A 19,232-nucleotide genomic window follows, 5' to 3' on the forward strand; every position below is an offset into this window, starting at 1 on the left:
TTGTATTTAAAAAGAGAAATTTCAGAATAGCTAGAATGTCTGTTCCCTCAGTAGCCAGAGGTTGCTTTTTCTTCCAGCCTTTTACTGTTCCTTGTTCCTTGTCCATGATTTAAAAGAATCATGGGAGGAGGAGAAATTAGGAGGTATTGGTATAACCCAATTGAGACCCCAGGTGGTAATGACTTTGCTTCTGGTGCTTGGAGACTAATTCTTTAAATGATAATGAGACCAAGACCTACCACGAAAGTCCATATAAGGGGTAGAGGAGTCTTTTGAAGAACTCTGCTGTAGCAGAAGTTGAGTCAATAAAGGCTTTTCTTTCCCTGAAACAAGCCCGTATCTCATGCCTCAAGAACTGCTGAGCAAAGCCATGAGAGTGGCTGCCAAAGCCCAGATGTGATTAAAAAAACCAGTACAAGAATTGTTCTCTTTGCTTCAGCGTCTCACTGGAATAATCCATCCCAGATGTCCTGGAACTCTGCTAGTTTTCCCATGTGCTCTTGTGCATTTTACCCCACCTCCTCCAGGAGCCCAGTGACAACACTCACTGGACTTTCATTGCCAGGAGCCCCGATTCTTGGCTTTTGAAGCCTCTGCAAAGAAGTGAAAGCAGAACTGGCCTCTTGAAATAGGAGTTAATTCGAAGGATAACTGATAGCTGCAAGGGCCTCAAATGAGCTTTAAGTGTATAGAAAAGTCACAAAATCTCAGATTTGGAAGTAAACTTTGAGGTTGTTTAATCTAACTATTACCTAAATCACAAATGTTTTAATCATTTATATATCAAGCTCCTTCCAAGCAGTAGAGTTCCTAATATGTTTAAGATACAGTCCTTTCAGGAAAACAGACACACATGACCAGCTTACCAGTTAGTCTGTAGTAAAGCTTTAATAGAAACATAAACGAAGTGGACAAGTAGTCAATTGTGAAGCTGGAAATGTGGGTGGAAACTGTCTGTAAGGCTGAGGGGCAGGGCGGAGGGTTTTTAAAGAAAAGTAGACTCTCAGCAGGTAGAGAAGAAGCCAGAGAAGGGCATTTCAAGTAGCATGAACAAAAGCATAGTGGCATGGAGATACGTGGTATTTCTGAGGCAAAGCAAGCAGCCTTAAGTGGTTGTAGTTCAGGTACATGTATAGGAACATGCTGGAGAGGAGTTCGGAAAGAAATTGGGGCCAGATTATGGAATGGTTTTGTGCCTTGCTAAATATTTCAGAATTTATTCAGGAGACAGAGGGCAACTTTCAGAGTTGTACAGGATGTGATATGATCAATTACTGGCTTTAGAACATCAACTCTGACAGCAACGAGAAGGATAGATGGGGCTTAGGGAGGTGTTAGAAGGCGGGAGAAGAGTTAGGAGGCAGATACAACAAAGAAGAAATGTGGAGAGCCCTAATTATCTAAAGGCACAGTGGAAGGGATGTGGAGAGGATGGACTGAGAAACAATTTGGAGTCTGTAGTGACAAGACCTTGGAACCAATTAGATGAGGTGTAATGGAGACAGAAGTCAAAGGTGGTTTTGGAGTTTCTAGCTTGGGCCACTGGGTGAATGGCAGTGTTATTAAGTGAAACAGTATTGGCAAGAGGTGGTCATCTTGGAGGATGTCTGAGGGGGGTCCGCAGAAGGTAATGATTTTCATTTTGGATGTGTTAAGTTTGAGGTACCACATTACATCCACTTGGTAATGTCTAATAGACCAGGAGCTCAAGAAGATAGATTCAGAGGTTAAGGAAATGGGTAAGAAACCCGTAAAATATGTGTATGCAAAATGACAAGGCTTAGGAAAAAACAGTGGATTTTGGAGAGAATATAAGTGGTGATTTGGAATCAAAACAGACAGGGCTCAAATTTGAACTTTTCCCACTTACAGTGAGACTTACTATGTCTTCCTTTCTTCATCTAAAAAAATGTGCATAAGACCACTATTTTAAGCGCTTTATTTAATGGGTTGCATACAGCTTGTGTGAAATGTAATTATTGTCATTATTGTTATTGTATTATCTAGGGGTCATGCAGAAGGAGGAACTGGGAAAATGACTCAGAAAGAGTCTTCAGGGAATTGGGAAAGTCAGCAAAGAACAGAAAAAAAAAAAAAACTCATTGGAGAAGAAAGTTTCAGAGAAGGAGTGGTCAATATTATCGTCACAAAAGACATGAAGGGCCAGTTCAAAGAAAAGGAAATGCAAATGATCAATAAACGCAAAACAGGATATCCAATCTCAATCAGAATTTAAAAATTGAAAGCATGAAATACACTTTTAACCTATCATATTTGTGGTAATGAAAAACACAGGTAATAGAAACCCAGTTGTAGCAAAGGTGTGGGAGATTAGCCCTCTCAGGACCCTGTAGATGGGGCTGCTTGTTGATATTACCTTTTTGGTAGACATTTTGGCCAAAGTTAGTAGAATGTTTAAATGTGTATTCTTTGACTCTGAAATTGCTATATATATTTCCAAAAAATAAATATACATTGTTTAAGAAAGGAAAAAACTATTAAAATTCTAATACTCAAAAGATGAATACAGATCACATTTGACTTCTGCAATTACTAGAGGTGATCAAAGTGGTTACCATCATCATCCAGACACGTATGATTATGGCGAACTACTGCTTGAGCAACATTGACCAAAGTGTCCAAAGTGTCCACTTGTACACATTTTGTTGGCACCCCTGGTGTGTGTGTGTGTGTGTGTGTGTGTGTGTGTATGTGTGAATGTATACATATATATACCTTCCCTGTAGATTTTTGTATCATAGCAAAGCAGTAGGAAAAAACTCAAATGTTCGCTAGTAGAAGCATTGGAATGTGTTTATGTTCCATATAATAAGATCCATGTTCATGACCGTATAATATGGTCATTCAAAAGCATGAAGTAGAGTTTTGAAGAGTCAAAGAAAATATTGCAGATATATGGTTACAAACATGAAAAAAAATTCATATTAGTGAGCATTATATATTTTATAATCTACAAATATATAAAAATATGTGGTTCGTGAAGATAACAGTAAATGTCTGGGACATTGGGGTATGGGGGACTTCCAACTTCCGTTAACATATCTCTGTGTTACATGTCCTTTTTCACAATATATTATGACTGATAAAAAGGTAAATTTTTAAAGAATATGGCATATGTATCAAATATTAAGAGACAGTACAATGTAGTGTTAAGAAAATGGTTGAGAGCCAGATGATTGGGTTATAATCCCAGCTCTGTTATTTATTAGCGTGACCTTGGACAAGTCACTTTATGTCTCAGTTTCCTCATGTATAAAATGGGGATAATAATACCTATTTCATAGGTTGTTGTGAGTAATTGAGTTAATGTAAGTAAAACTGCTCAGACAGATGCCTGACACAGTATGTGCTAATTAGAAATGATGATGAGGATGGGAAGAGAATGGCGGCTAATAAGAAGCCATTATACTGGCAAACAGAAAATCATCACTGCCATTAGAGGCAGCTGTATTGGTAGAGCAGATTTTTGAGATTACTGTTTGTCCAATTCCTGATTAAATACCTCCCCAAATCAGAAACTCACTCATTACGTATCAGAGTGGCCCCTTCCATTACTGGACAGTTCTCATTGTTAAAAGAATATAGTCAAAGTCATGGACTTCAGAGTCAGACAGACCTGTGTTTGAATCCAGACTTTGCCACTTTCTATGTGCCATTAGGTAAGTTATTCTAAGCCTCAGTTTTTTCTAATGAGGATTAGAATAGTATCTATAGTATGGAAACATAATGAAGAGTAAATGAGATTATTCACAAGAAGCAGTTAGCACAGTACCTGGTATATAGTAAGTGCTCAATAAAGATTAGGCATTTTTACAACTCTAGTCATCCAGACTTATAGGAGGTAGGAAAGTATGGAGCATCAACTCACCTTTGTCCATGTCAGACATCTCTAGGACACCTGCATGTGAAACAGTTACTTTGGTATAACTTTTGATGGGTCTTGAGGTGTAGAAGTGAACAGGAAGAAGAAAAACGTCTTTTTCTCTTTATAGGAAGGGCCTCAATGCTCATTAATCTATTAGTGATCTACTGTTCTCTTGGTCATGTGAACAAAATAGAACAGTCTCTTCTGGGCCAAGGGGCAGGGGAGGGAAAGCCAAAGAAAAGTATGGTGGGAGAGGAGGATTTGGGGTGATGACCTCCAGAGATAACCGCAGCAAGCAGAATGGGTGATACGCTTCGTAAGTTTTGTGTCATCCAGTCTTGGGCAAGACTTTCGTGAGGAAATATTTATGCTCCGTAAGCTGGATTGTTTCCAGGCTCCTGTGTTTATGTTCTTTTCCTATCATTAGTAAATATTCCGACACTGCCTCTACAAAATTAAAGGGGAAAATATTTGAGCAAACCTTGGTGTGTGAATGGGTGGGAAGCACAATCTGCTCTAGCATCCATGTGCCAAGGGGTGGCAGTTTTTACAACACAGGATGCTAGGAATAACTGGAGGAAGATAGAGAAAAAATTAGAGCCTTTCGCTCTCCACCTTAGGATCTCCCTGAAGGCGAACAGGCTGCTAAGCCACCAAGAGCCAGTTTAGGGTGCTTTATCCTTAGCAGAGCAGTGGGGGAACTCTACAATCAACAACCACTCTGCCAGGCCCACAGAATTGGATAGGAGAATATAGTGGAATAGGGCAAGGACAGCACATGTATGTCCTCATGGGCTCATGCTGTTGGTGCTTTCCTAGAGTGATGCTTGAAGTTCTAGAGCAAAAGGCTGGGTTTGGTGGAGTTTGATCTATGAATATTGTGTGCCATGGAGTATGGCTGGGGGAAAAGCTGAACTTCTGCCATAAATTTGCTATTCAGGCACAGTGAAAAGGGCAGTGTCCTCTGAGGCAAGATGCCTTGTGTGTGCATCCCAACTCTGCTATGAAATAGCTATGTGACCTCAAGTTGCTTCAATATTCTGAGCCTCAGTTTCCTCATCTTCATTCATCCTTTCAACAAACATCTGGTGAGCACCTACTAAGTTCCAGATGCAGTTAGAGCTACAGGTGGTAATAGAGACATAAAATATGGTCATTACCCTTAAGGAAATACTCTAGTGAGAGAGACAAACATGAAATAATGAAAAGGTGACATGTAAGTATGGCAGTAGAAGTCTCAGTGCAATGAGAGCAGAAAGGAGAGACAATCTACGAGAGCTGGAAAAGACTTAACAGAGAAGGTTACATTTGAGCTGTCTCTTGAAGGGTGAGTAACAGTTCATCCAGATGGAGAAGAAAAGCCACTCCAGGAAGATGGGACTCCGTATGCAAAGTCATAGAGGCATGATGGCGGACAGTGTTTCGAAGGAATGGTAAGTTCTTTATGGCTGTCGAACAAGACAGCATTTCCTAAAGGGTATTGCAAGGAATGCTGATTCCAAGGAATGGGGGAGGGAGAAAGGTTCTGTAGCAGAAATCAGTTTAGGGGAAAATCAAAGTCGGTTAAACCAAATGACACAGGTTCATTTCCTGAAGTACTTCTGTTTTCATATACTAAACTTCCCTTTTGGCATGTTATGAACAAATTAATTTTTTTAAAGCCATTGTATTTATTATATATACTTGAGTTCTTTTTGAAATGGTCAAGTGATTTAAATTTTCGTAAATAAAATCTTACACTGTCTTTAGAACCAAAGTAGAGAAACTATGAATATCTAATGGTTGATTTTTTTCAAAATGAAAGGGTGTAGAACATGCTTGAACTGAGGGTACAAGAATGCTTTTGTAGCTTGGAAAAGAATTTGGGTCCCACTTTAGGATATAATAAAGTCTTTATGAACAACGACTATCTCACCAGTGAACTATTTTATCTGATCATAGAAACATGACTTCAGCACATCCCTATGAACTAATTTTTCTTTGATTCATGGTGGTTAAGAGCTCTAGTTCTGGAGATAGACAAACCTGGGTTCAAACCCCAGCACCTCCACTTTCTAGTTACGTGTAATCCTGATTTCCTCATCCATAAAGTGGGTACCTATCTCTCAGTATTGCTGTGAGAATGAGATATATATAGTTACCAGGGGGCCTGGCCCCATATTAATCAGGTAATAAATAACAGCTAAACAGCTGTTTTTATTTTTACTGAAACCTGGACTTTGACCTTATTACCTTCTAGTTACACCACTTTGTGAAAAGCCACCACTAAGCTGATGTGGAAAACTTTTTGCTGGTTAACATCTCAAAACTGAGCTAGAGGTTATCAGCCTCTAGAAGCATAGACAATATCATAGACGAGACAGTCTGACACAATCACTTAAATCCAAAGAAAATATATACATTATGGGACTCAGCGTCCTTTCCGTAACGTGAAGATTTCAGGCAAGGGGCATCCTGCCACCTTGTGGTGGGAGAGGAGGACGCTGCAGGCTGATCTCCAGTTGCTGTCCCAGGCAGAGATCACGCTCAGATCTTTGCCCACCTCTGATTTTTATGAGACCTCTGAGCAATTGACTTCATTTGTGCCCATTCTCTAAACTGGGAATCACATTATCTCTTGGTTTACTGAGAAGGCAGTTAAATTTTCAGGTAGCCTTCTGTATTTTAGTAATACAGAATGAATCAGTCTTTAGTGGGCTTTGCATATAAAAAAACCCTCAAGTTGCTCATAAAATTTTGTATCTCATATTTTTGTGGAACATATATTTTTTTTCAGCCAAATAGGGGCTATGAAAACCACACTTTTTGCAGGCTTGAGGTTTAAATAGGAGATGAATGGAGAACACTTAATAGAAACCGTATTTCTGGATTGCAGTCTTTTGGACCGAATTACTTCTCCCTCCACTCCTCCATTCTTAGGGAATCAGAGTACGGACGTGTTTATGGCTGGGAATGAGGAAGGCAGACCCACTTTTTAGCCTCTGGGTTAAACAGGGCCTCTGGGCTCTTGCATCTCTGTGCTCATAAGAAATCACCTGAAAATCAGAAACTATATAAAAGGCCCCAAAGTAGATAAGTATTTTTTCCAGCTGTGATTAAAAGCAATCCAATTCAAAGTTATTAGATATCCTTGGCTTGCTATCTGAATCAAGGAAAGAGCTCCCTGCTCTTTAGGGAGAAAGCCAAAGACTCTAGTACCATTTTGGAGGCTTATTAGAAGAGTGGGTATTTTAGGGCTATGATCACATGGTGAAATAGTCGCCTCAGACTGAGTTCTGCCTTCTAGCTCAGTAATGCAGTGATTTGGTGCTGGAAGGAGAAATTGAAGGCAAGAACCTAGCAAAGTGCACTAATAGTTTTCTCCTTTCTCCTTTTCTCTAGGTCTTCTGTTAGCAATAAAGAGAAAACCTCTATACAAAATAGCCAACAATAAAGCCAACCTTGTTGATAACAAAACTTCTGGATCACAAAATGTATTTAGCAACACTAACAGCAGTGGCAGATCAAAACTAAGGACTCTAGAAAAAAAGTCCACTTGGCAGCAACATCACAGGTAAAATACCCAAGAGCCATGAGAAACCAGGATCCCAATCTGTGACTTGGGGGAAGAAATCTTTTTTGACACATGCCTTGTTTGGGTTAGTTTTTTATGTCACTGGGACTCCTTCCATTTTCCTTTTTCTAACTCTCATTCCTTTCAGTTCTGATTTTTAAAGAAATTCTGCAACACCTAAGTAGTTTATTGGTGAATATTTGAATATACTATAATTTTGGAATTATTTTTAGTCAAAACCTGTTTGAAGTCAGCTTTGTGAGGAAATGTTTAATATTCTGAAACATGTGCCCTGATCTGATTCATTAAAGTCACACACTGTTAGTCAGAAAGAGCTTTTTGATTCTTAAAAATGAGGACACTAGGGACAAGATGGATTTGTTCAAGGTCAGCCCGGTCGTTGTAAAGCACTTTCTGAATCACAGGTGATTCCTCTTCCCATCCCACTACGCTGCTCCTACCAAACTGCATTAAATATGTTTTAGGAAACGAATGCTCACTCACCGAGGCTGTTAAAAAAAAAATTAAAAAAATGGCAATCCTGAATTGTTTCTTACTTTCTTCTTCAAGTATTCAGGGAACAAAGGAGAAATTTTATTAGTCTGAGTTTACACTATAAAAAGCTTTTGTTTTTCCCTTTTTGTTTCTCAGTTACCTGAGCTGCCTTAATGGAGCTCAAAGACCCCGTGTCTTTGGGGGAATTGGAGTGTCTCTGAACATCTCGCTCACTCAGGGCTCACAGAGCCACGTTTTGGTATTTCATTCAAGAAATTATTTCATTTCAGTCATTTGTTCAGTCTGTAAAACCTAATTAACCAACCAGCACCCAAGTAGTGTTCTGCTGTGGGAGAGGTACAATATACCAGTTAATTCAATGGCTTTCTCCTGGCAGCTGATGCTCTCCTTTAGCTAATTCCCAGAGTGCTTCAGGCTTGGCACTCAGGACCGTCTCAGGCTGCAGCCCTCGCTAAAGGCAGCTATATTCCATTGACCTTCTCTGCAGTGCTTATTAACTGATGCACCTGGTGTATCACTGCTAATTTTAGCCCTGTCTGGAGATGGGACTGCTGTTCTTACCCAGAACATTCTGAATTGACTAAAGTAGACTTAATGAAGCTGCTTCCGTTTTCACATATCCAGTTGAAATGGATTTTCACCAATGACTGTAATAAAAATAAGGTACCAGAAAGAAGTGGCCATTCAGACTCCATTTTGGGTGGCATTAAAAATTTTTAATTTTTACTATTTTTGAGACCCCCCAAAGTTTTAAGATCTCCAAACTGACAAGCTGATATCAATAAAATAGCATAAAGTATAACATTGTAAAATACAATTTTATGGTGTAAATTTTCATTTGAAATTTGTTTTGTATATTTCTAGTTTACTGTCAGCGTAGTTATGAACTCCGTTTCTGAGATTTTGATGTTGAAATGTTTTGTGAAATGGTGGTGATAATGAATGGTATAGTTTTAATATTCTCGTATTTTACAAGATAAGTTGGCACCTATGTTGGTCCCAAAAGTTTTAAAATTTCACTATTTTGTGAAATCTCCAAGTTTTAAGACGCCACATTAGAATGCTCAGCATAATACAACCTAATATAAAGTTCCATTTTCACCTAGAAAACTATAGATGAGAGCCAAGTTACTTTCTAAATTCACTGGGAACCAACCAGGAATCTGGATAACCCAATCTAACCAAACTTCTGATGTTTCTAACAGACTTGAGCCAATATGGTCATACACAACTCTTATTCTTTTATTATTCATTCATTCTTTTGCAGCTACTGTTACATTCTTTTAAATTAGCTAATAGGCACTGAAACTTTTGAGGTAGATGAGGGTTAGCTATTTTCAATCTCTGCCAAGTTAGGGGAAAAAAAAAAATCAAGCTCAGATCAAACTGTTCCACACACTGATTTTAATAAACATATATTAGGAAGCATGCAAAAAAAATTTATACAACTTAATTGTGTAAGCTCAGTGAAGCCCTACTTCTGTGTTTCAGTAGTTCACTCACCTCTTTCTATGAAAGGTCTATTTCTGGTGAACTTGATAATATTCCAGAAATAGGATCGTCCTAGCTAGTTACCAAGAAGCAACCAGAAATCCTTGCACAAAATGGCAGGAGGCAAGACCTTTCAGGGGTCAAGCCTCACGTACCAAGCCGCGGGTGTAGGTTACAGGCCTCACTAGATTCTTTATCATTTCATGCAAGAATGGGGAACTACTCTAAAATAATTCAATCAGTTCACATGGCCTGAATATCTCTAGTTTTACCAATGAGAGATACTACTAATACCTACTATATTGATCAATAAACTATTGATTTCAGCAAGAAAATCTACTTCAAACATTACTTTGCGAATTATCAAAACCTCTGGCAGTGACTAAAATATTGATATCAAAAGCACTTGATACCTGTGCTTTTCTGATTAGAGCACAGGCTGTTCACTCTTGAAGTGGAAAATCTGTTAGAGCTGCCAACTGCTGCTGGGGTGCATGTATCCTGACACGTATCAAAACAGTATTTCTGATATATAATTGGGAAAAGAAAAAAATACTACACAATTTCCCCAGTTTCTCAGGACCCAAAAGATTTTATTTCAGTGGGGACAAGGAACAGGCAGTGTGAAAACAGGGAAGGAGAGAAGGGAGTTTACATTGTACTGAAAAATTCGCCACCCTAAACTATTGGGAATGTTACGTGCTGCCCTTTCAGCAACTATAACTAATTCTTACTAGGACTACTTGATAACACCACAGAACTTCTGTGGCTTCTTATAAAATTATTGTATTACAAGACATTTTTATTAACAAAGTTGAATTTAACAAATCATTTTAGTTTTATTTTGAATCATTTTCTCAGTTCTAGGTGGAAGCAGATCATTAAATAGGCAATAAACAAATTAACAGTGGCAAGATTACTTACCCATTCATGTTAAGCACAATTTTACTGACAAGAAAAGGATGTCAACTTCAAAAGGGTAAAACTAAAGGTCTTAATATTATATTATTCTATATGCGGCACATGAATTTGTAGTCACCAAGCCTTGCTGCTGTCTGAGGAAGCCCACTCCCTAGTGGTCTTTTATAGGAACTAGGACAAAGTTAAATTAGTAAATTCCTAAGTCAACTAGAATACACATAACTAGGAAATTCTTTATTAAATCAGTACCTTGATGCTAGGGTGCTTTAGGAAGAATTAAATTCATTACCTTCTCATTTCTAAATAGCTTAAGATATATGCAACTAAAATGATAGTCTTAAATGTGCAAAAACGTCAGTCTTTATTAAATCAATGTGAGATGTGATAAAAAATAATTTTAAATTAAAAAAAACTATTACAGTAAAATCCACATTGCCATTAATCCTCCTCAAAATACTCTCCCTCGCTTCGAACACATTTATGCCATTGTTCCTACCACTTTCTGAAGCAGTTCTGGAAGTCCTCTTTCGTGAGAATCTTTAGTTGTGCTTTCGTGGCTGCCTCGATGTCCTGAATCATTTTGACTTTGGGGAAGAGCCAGAAGTTTCATGGTGCTCAATCCAGTGAATAAGGTCAATGAGGACACACCGTAATGTTATTTGACAGAAACTGCCATACCAGAAGTGATGTGTGACATGGAGTCTTTCCATTATGATCACAAAATTCAATGAATGCTGCTGCCAAGTCCCATCCTGGAAAAGTGGGGATCAATATGGGAAACGGCACATCGAACCTTAGTAACAGTGTGTGACAAGTTTCAACTTGTTTGGTGCAGTTAGTTGGGTGGGTGTGAGCTATGGTTGAGAGGTGTGTTTTAAAGTGTGCCATAAATCCTCCTCCTGACAACACATCACTTCTGGTACAGCAATTTCTGTCAAATAAAAACATTACGGCGCGTCCTCATCCACCTTATTCACAGGATCTGGCACCGTGCGACTTCTGGCTCTTCCCCAAAGTCAAAATGATTCAGGACACTGGGGCAGCCATGAGAGCACAATTAAAGATACTCACGAAAGAGGACTTCCAGACTGCTTCAGAAAGTGGCAAGAATGATGGGATAAGTGTTTGAAGCAAGAGGGTGTATTTTGAGGGGGATTAATGGCAATGTGTCTTTCACTATAATAATTTTCTTTTATTTAGACATTTACCATATTGTTTGATCACACGTAGTATACTTCAAATTTTTCATAGGTTGACTTTTAAAAAAATCATTAAAACAAAATAAATTCAGAGCTAAATAATTGGAATTAAATAGTGATTATAGAATGCTAAAAGATAATCTGAAAGTGGAGGTTTTCATCTAATAAATATTTATTGAATGGCTATTATATGCTAGGCACTGTTCTAGGTACTGGAGATACCAGTAAACAAAAACCAAAACTAACTGCACTATTTTAATTTTAAAGGAAAATTGTAGTCCTTGAAATGTTGACTGATTAAATATTTTCATACTTATGTTTTAGATTTGCTCTCTTCTTGGCGTTTGAACAAAAAAAAAAAAATTGGACATTTAATAGATTCATTCATTTCCTTCTTGAACACATACTGTACAAAAAATTCCAACTTCTTTTGTACCAGCTGGGCATCCGAGGTTGCTTGGGAGACTAATTAGTTATAGGGTCCTCACCTTGGGCTAGATAACAGAATTGCTCATGTGTCTGGGAGAAGTGTGTTTACAGCTGTTCTGGGGAAGCCTTTCTCTGAAGTGCTTTACTCTCCAAACCAATTTCCTCTAATACTACGTAGCCTGTTTTATGGTAGCACATTCCAAATACACCCTCAGATTTTGGTGAATATCATTCAATGGTTCCCAACCATCAATAGTAGGGGGCACTATTTATTTGGGGAAGGGGGTGGTCACAATGACTGGTATTATTGGGTAAGGGACAGGGAGGCTAAATGAATCCTGGACTGGGATGGCAGTTTCTTCCCACCCAAAAGGCCAGTGGTGCCACCCACCTAGAGACACTGAGCTGTTGTTACTTGGTACAGAAACTTCATTTTAGTTATGTATTTTTTCTATTAGGAAACAAGTCAGATAGTTTTAATATTACATTTTATTAAATACTGACATGCCACAAAATCATTTCATTGAAAATTAGCCAAGAAATGAAAAATCACTTAACTGGTTTTGTACACCTTGGTTTGGTTGAGAAACTCTTATAGGGAAGTAGAAGGTATCTAACAAGTGCTCACTGCACTGAACAGTTTTGAGGAACTGTTTTGAAGAACATCTGTAACTCTAAAGACTGTTTATCTTGTTCAGAGATTTCTTCAAAATGTATACTTTAAAAATAAGTCATTTAATTATTCAGACTTGTTTGGTGAAGCCTAACCTTTAGCAGATTTGTGAAGAAACCACAGATAAATGCAATCAGTTCAATGCAATTAATCAATTCAATGCTATTTTTTGTTTTTAAAGTATCCTTCAAAACAGTGATTCTCAAATTTTAGCATATATCAGAATTTCCTGGGGGGTGGGCGGCAGGAGAGCTTTCTAAATTGGACATTGCTGGCCCACTGTCAGAGTTTCTGACAAGTTTCCAGGTGACGCTGATGCTGTCTGTCTGGGCACAGCACTCTGAGAATCATTGCTTTAAGATATATTCTCTAGATTCAAACTAATAAGCAATGCCCATATGCCTTTGCTTTTTCTAATAGTAAATAAACAAAAGAACATTTCAGATATGGCTTCATCAAACTTTGAATTTTTAGACTCTTGAAATGTCCTACTTAAATAGAATAGAATTAATTTGTCTATCTTGGTTCGTAATGATTCCGATGAGTTCAAAAGACAGAACCACAGGATAGTCCAGTGCTGGATAATCTACGATTCCATGAAAACACTTACTGACAAGATATACAGCAACTATTAGGATACAAGGATCTTGCTCCTATCTCCTCCATGTTTCTTCACTTGAGAAAATCCAGTAAAAAATCATGAAGAGTACTATACCCAGAATGAGAACAGGACCTATCATGAATGTGCACATACATGTCACAATGTACTGTCATACTTAAGATTCAGATTCAGGAACTTCGTCAGGGCAGCAGTAATATTCCACAAAGCATATCTGTCCATCTTCGTTCCTAATCATATACTGTAATGAGAGGAATCCTCGGTTATCTGTCCGAATAGATACCTTACAAGACAGGACTAATGCCTTTGTAGAGGGTTTCAGTAAAGAAATCTTGTATCTGTAGAAGAGTAAACCAAAAGCTGTTATTTGGACACACTTAAAGCAGTGCTCATAACTAAGTAAAGGACAAAAATTAGCCAAGAACTACTAAGTAGCAAATATAAAAATAAATTCCAATACTTGTCCAAATTTGCTAATATGTATTTTCTCGTCATTAAAAAAAAAATCATCTACTATTAAAATCCAAAATCCCCAAGTAAACCCAGAGCCCTACTGTTCATATTTTTTTAAATGCTACACTTTCATCAACAGAGTGAAAGTTTTAAAAAAAATTATTTAATAGAAATTTGATACTTAATCTCACCATCACCAATGGCAACTTCTCTATTACGAACTGACCTGTTGACCTGGGTCTGAGTACAATTAAATGATTCCATCAAATCAGAATCTTTGGGATAGTCAAGGTGGGAGCTTCCTGCATTCCCAAAAGTAGATAACCTATAGTAGAAAATGAGCAAGTCATTTAGTCATTGGTCCAACAATAAGCCACGTTAGGCACCAAATTAACACTTCCTTAAGAAACTCATCCTAGAAAGTGAAACAGATATGTAAACAAATGTGGACAATACACTATAACAATCACCATAATAAAGACTCCCACAGGATGCTGTGGGGATACAGGGAAACTAGCAACCAATAAACAGCTTTGAGTAACATCAGTCCTAAAAGGAATCCATTTCATTACGTTAATCTTACTCTGATACTGACCTTTCCTCATCCTTAAATTAGAAATATATAACAGAGGAGAGCGAGTTGAGGAGTGATGGAAGAGTCTTATCTACATCAGCTGCAAGGCTGGGGTCCTGCTCCCTACCTTTACTGCCATACCAAGCAATTATGGCTTTCCTGTATCTTAGGTAGCTCCTCAGGCTGTTTTATGAAGTTTTCCTTGCTTGGTAACATCAGCAGTTTGTGCGGAGAGTTTACCATCTGCAAGAACACACCATTTGCTATGGGATTAGCACACTGGTAAGTACAATATGAGCAGTGATAGGAGACCTCGGTGCTGGTGTTCCCCAGGATCTATCTTTTTCCTCTCTTGCAACACAGCCTCTTTCTCTGAACCATCTAGTCCGTGCCCAGCCATGGATGAGACTAGTACATTCTAGAGTGATCTCCCGAGCTCTAGATCTATATATTGAACTACTTTCTGGTGTCATGGGCACCTCCAGTTTAACATAAAAAAATTTCAACTCCCAGTTCCCACCACCAGATCATTTCCCATACAGGAGATAAACGATAACCATGAGCCATCCAGTTACCCATGCTGAGAGAGATCATTAGGTGGGGGTCCTCTGAAATACTGCTGAAGTGCCTGGAATTTTAATTCATATCACTGCTTAAATAGGGTTCCGCTGATTTCCATTTTGGTTAACATCTTAACAGAACTTGAGTCCAGTTTTTATCTGCCTACTGCCATGAAAAGAGCCTTCAGTTCTTCTAAAGTAAATATTTAAAAATCCTTTACTCATTAATATTCTGAAATATTTCAGAAGAGAATATTTAAATTCTCTCACTAAATTGATTCTAATCCCAAAAAGAGATTTGCCATTTCATAATTTTTGGGTCAAAATTTCAGGAGCAGCTTGATAGTTTCTGACATTGTATTCCTGCTGAAAATTACCCTCCCTTAGGAAGCTTACCTTGACCAGTCCTCCCTAAGTATTCGTGTGTTGGTTCCCTAAGTATCTCTTGGTATTATCTTGGTACTTAATGTCATGCAGTTTTGTTCTTCTGTGCTGTTTCACATATTTCCTCTTTACCTTGATTTTAAGCTGTTCCTTCCTGTAATGCTTACTAAGGTAAATATGCAACAGTAGGTGATCAATAGATACTCAGTGAATAAACCATGTATAGAAAACATCTATCTACTTCCTTTTGAAAGGAAAGAAAAACCAACACTACCTAACTAGGAAGCTTTAAATAGTGAGTTAATCTTCCTGGGTCCTGAGTGTCCTGATCAATAAAAGTGGGAGGTAAGAGTAAACGCTCTCTAAAGTTCTGAAAATTCTAGGAACCTGGATAATAAAAGTTCTGCATCCTAAGCAAATGCCTAAGTAGGCAGATAGTATCAACCACATTAGCTATCATTATACTGCTTTCAAGTACCTGAAGTAAGGCTTGTCAGGAGACATGGTGATCTGTAGGACCTCACTTGTCATATCCAATTCAGAAAATGCTTCACGGAGCCCCTCGGACTGCAGAATGATTTTATTGATAACATTGGTGCTGCAGAAATCAAAATCCAGAGTTTCCTCAGGCTCCTGCGTATTGATTTTACAGACTGTCACCACTCCTCCTTCTTCAAGAAACAGCATCAAAGGGTAACCATAACCTTGATAACACATTCGAAGTGCAGTTAAAATCCCTGCAATGAAAATAAATCACTTTGGGCTTAGCTTTATAGCTCTGGGTTCAGCTTTTCCTCAAATGATACATAAAAGTCCTCGAGGGTACTTTATTCTGCCAATTTCTAGCATATATGTATGTCTCTCTAAGAAAGGATCACATCTTCCCTGATGACAGTCGTGTGTAGACAATTCCAAAAATAACTGCAAGAAAATTGGGAAAGAGAACAAAATGTAATGCAATGCTCTGAAATTTCCCGGCTTGCCAAAACACCTCAGAAATACCTTCCTGATTGTGTGTGTGTGCATGCGCACACACACATTTCAGGTTGGAGCATCTACTTGGTCCAATACTGTAATTAAGAGTGGTTGCAGAATATGCTATCTCTTGAAGGTTCAATTTGTGCAACAGTGGATTGCTTTGATATTGTCTGTACTATAACGTCAGTGTATTCACTATAAGGATCCTTCCTGCCTTTCCTATTGGGAGACATCCTTTACATTTCCCCAAGTTTTAAGATCAAATTGGGAGCAAAAGAGAGGGTGGTTAATGGTGGTTAGGGTTTTAATACTGCAAACCACTTGAGAGGGAGAGGAATACATATGACAGGACAGTCTGGCTCTTTTCCCTTACTGTAGGATGGACAGCCATAGTGAGGGATGGGGAAAGGCAGATGCTTTTATGAAAAACCAGGTGCGTTAGAAGATGTATAATTAATAATGGAATTGTCAGTACAAAATTAAAATATATTTTCTAGGGAACAATAACTGAATTTTCCCTAGCCAATCTCAGAGTCCACTGCTATGAAATAAAATCATTCTTCTGGGAATTTCTTATAGTTGTATATCCATAGCAACTGAATTCACTATTCCTAAAAACTCCCTAAACAATTAAAATATATAAATATTGTAAAGGAAAGCATCTAGGAAAATAGACATAATTTATAAACAGGGCTTAATGGAAAAAAACAGTAACCAAATTCTAAATGCAGTAAACTGGGAGTCAGGAGAATTGGTTTCGATTTTTCTCTGCCACTAAACTGTAATTCTGGACAAGTTAGAGAAAAGAAGCAATTACTACATATTTCACTTGTTAAAGATATTTAAAACGAAGTCTTCTTTGAGTCAGTTGAAATTTAAAACCTAAGAGCTTTGTAAATTTAAAAAGATGAATGTAAGTACTTTTGCAAATATGAAAGGACCCATAAGCACACTTTCTATTAGTATTTTATATTAAAGTCACAATCCATGATTGTGACCAATGAAAAGTGAATTGGCAGTCCATTTTCTAAAGAAATGTTTATAGTACTTATATTCTAATAACTTTTCCTGTATTTTTGACCATTCTCTATGCTTTTATGTTATAATGTTAATAAAATGGTTCACCTGGCATAGGACTTGATCCAAAAATAGATAAGCAGTCCAAAAGGACAGTTAAATTAATTCGAAAAGTAACAGGCTCTTCCTGAACTTTAAACTCTTGAAATATTCCAGCCTATAAAAAAAGGGAACGAAAAAAAAAATTAAAGAATGAAAACTCACACATAAGGTTCTAGATTTCACTTTACATGTTTCTAAAAAACAATATTGTGTTAATCTCATTAAAATCATTTCTGATTACCAATAAAAACATCTTAAGCTTTTTCAGCTATCAACACTTCAATAATTAAAGGTGTAACAGTGATTTAGGTCCCATGCAAAACTTTATGAAGAGTCCTTCATATAACTTATTGGATCTAAACTGTCCCCCATGTGACTCTCCCCTGTTTTTAGAAAATAGCCAAACAATTGAATAATGCATGAGTGGTACTAGTTTTCAATTTCTTTTGAGGACAGGAACGTCTTATTTATCCAAGGTCATACTGTGCTCTTAGGTGTTCAGAAAAAACGTTGAATCAAATCTGAAATCTGAATCATACAAATACTACTTTGTAAGAATAAACAGATTATATTATAACCAATAAAAGGAAGAAAAATAAGAGGGAGGTAGTGGTAAGGAGTATATACTCTAGAAACATGTTCTGGGTTCTCATTCCCATCTCAGCCACTTGCAAGCTGTTGGACTTTCGGCAAATCGCTTAAATTGTGCTTCAGTTTCCACATACGTAAAATGGGAATAATAACAGAGCCTACCTCATCTTGTGAGGGTTAAATTAGTTAAACATATAAAAAACACTGAGAAGAGTGCCTTGCCTATAGTTTAAATTTTAGACATTATTTTTAACCATTATCTCTATAAAACAAGACGGGGAAAGAATTTGTTACCTACCAGGAATGAAAAAAAAAATTCAAATAATGATATTGTTCTCTAACTTAAATGTCTATTAAGACCTTGGGAATTCATTAAACTGGGTAAGGAATAGCATATGTCACAGACTTAAAGATACCTTCTTCCATACCTGAATAAAAGCATTTGCTTGCACACACTTTGCATTTTCCACTGTAACCTTGATTCCATTTTTAGTAGCAAAACACGTGGCGTGTTCTCGGAAATGAATAGCCTTTAAGATAGTGGAGAGATTCCTGACGTTGTCAAGGCTGGCCGTCAAGCTGTAATCATTCTCATCTTCGATCCGCTGGTTTAGGAGGGGCATCGTCTCCTGCACATTTGGCCCGGAGCAATGCTCCTGCTGCCAACACCTGCTCCCGCGGATCACGATACACCTGGGAGATCAGACAATGAAACTCCCCGTCAACGCTGGCGAAGAAGCCCGCGATCTCAACCTGCGCTGAGGCGAAGTGGAAGAGGCCTGGGCGTTGAACTTGGCCGACCGGGGACTGCTACTTAACTGTCTGTCCTTTTGGGGGAAATTATTTCTCTCTCTAAGCTATGGTTTCCTGTTTTGTAAGGGGGCAATAACACATGAAAAGTTGCGAATAATGAAAACAGACAAACACTGTCGTTCTGCTTGTGGCCAGTTTCCCCAGTGTCGGTTTTGGCGCCCCCAACCTTTCTAACAGAACACGGAACGGGGAGGCGGGCCCCAATCCTCAAAAGATCCCCCTTGACTCTCAGACAACCGGGTTTACCAGCCCGCCGCGGGGGCAGCATCTGTTTACTGGTCCCAGGATCGCAAGGCGCAGAAACCCTACCTTTGCGGTGAGGTCTGGACTCCTGTGAACCCTTCCCAGCCAGGTCACCGAGGAAGCTAAGTGCAGCTCGGGAAGAATTGTAGAGAAAATGGAGCAAATCCCGCCACTCTTTTCAGATCGGCCGGCCACATCGGCCACCGTCACCATAGAGCTAAACGAGGCCT

The 19,232-nt window shown here is 38.2% G+C and overlaps 2 protein-coding genes across 7 annotated transcripts in view; one reads left to right on the top strand and one right to left on the bottom strand.

Annotated features, from left to right (window-relative positions):
• Nucleotides 1–9,649, top strand: part of TTC23L (tetratricopeptide repeat domain 23 like) — a 47,758-nt gene extending 38,109 nt beyond the window's left edge. For all 4 annotated transcript variants that reach the window (XM_019737197.3, XM_074329018.2, XM_019737196.3 and 1 more), the window contains 2 exons: nucleotides 5,213–5,319; nucleotides 7,268–9,649. In XM_019737197.3, coding sequence (XP_019592756.3) covers nucleotides 5,213–5,294 — 82 coding nt within the window. In that variant the 3' untranslated portion in view covers nucleotides 5,295–5,319; nucleotides 7,268–9,649. The remainder of the gene's footprint in view (nucleotides 1–5,212; nucleotides 5,320–7,267) is intronic.
• A 2,817-nt stretch (nucleotides 9,650–12,466) lies between these two features.
• On the bottom strand, nucleotides 12,467–19,223 carry RAD1 (RAD1 checkpoint DNA exonuclease). 3 transcript variants are annotated; one of them, XM_019737252.3, is made up of 6 exons: nucleotides 19,069–19,223; nucleotides 18,375–18,639; nucleotides 17,362–17,470; nucleotides 15,737–15,995; nucleotides 13,967–14,065; nucleotides 12,467–13,625 (listed from the first exon to the last, which is right to left on the bottom strand). In XM_019737252.3, the coding sequence occupies exons 2-6, from the start codon at nucleotides 18,567–18,569 to the stop codon at nucleotides 13,445–13,447; spliced, it is 843 nt and encodes a 280-aa protein (XP_019592811.2). In that variant the 5' UTR covers nucleotides 18,570–18,639; nucleotides 19,069–19,223; the 3' UTR covers nucleotides 12,467–13,444. The 3 variants fall into 3 exon arrangements, with proteins under 3 accessions (XP_019592811.2, XP_019592812.2, XP_088652605.1); XM_019737253.3 differs by having other exon boundaries at nucleotides 18,375–18,699; nucleotides 19,069–19,203; XM_088796479.1 differs by having other exon boundaries at nucleotides 18,375–18,704; nucleotides 19,069–19,202.
• Between the last annotated feature and the right edge of the window lie 9 nt (nucleotides 19,224–19,232).

Source organism: Rhinolophus sinicus, chromosome 3 (genome assembly GCF_057876585.1).
Source record: "Rhinolophus sinicus isolate RSI-liver-muscle chromosome 3, RSI-T2T, whole genome shotgun sequence".
Taxonomy (NCBI): domain Eukaryota; kingdom Metazoa; phylum Chordata; class Mammalia; order Chiroptera; family Rhinolophidae; genus Rhinolophus; species Rhinolophus sinicus.

Bases quoted from the DNA above. Each gene is read 5' to 3' on its own strand.
- RAD1 (XM_019737252.3), bottom strand. From the start codon at position 18,569: ATGCCCCTCCTAAACCAGCGGATCGAAGATGAGAATGATTACAGCTTG. The intron at 15,996-17,361 runs GTGAACCATTTT...TTTTCATTGCAG, and splicing joins TGGATCAAGTCCTATGCCAG to GGATTTTAACTGCACTTCGA. The intron at 14,066-15,736 runs GTACTTGAAAGC...TTTCTACTATAG, and splicing joins CCTGACAAGCCTTACTTCAG to GTTATCTACTTTTGGGAATG.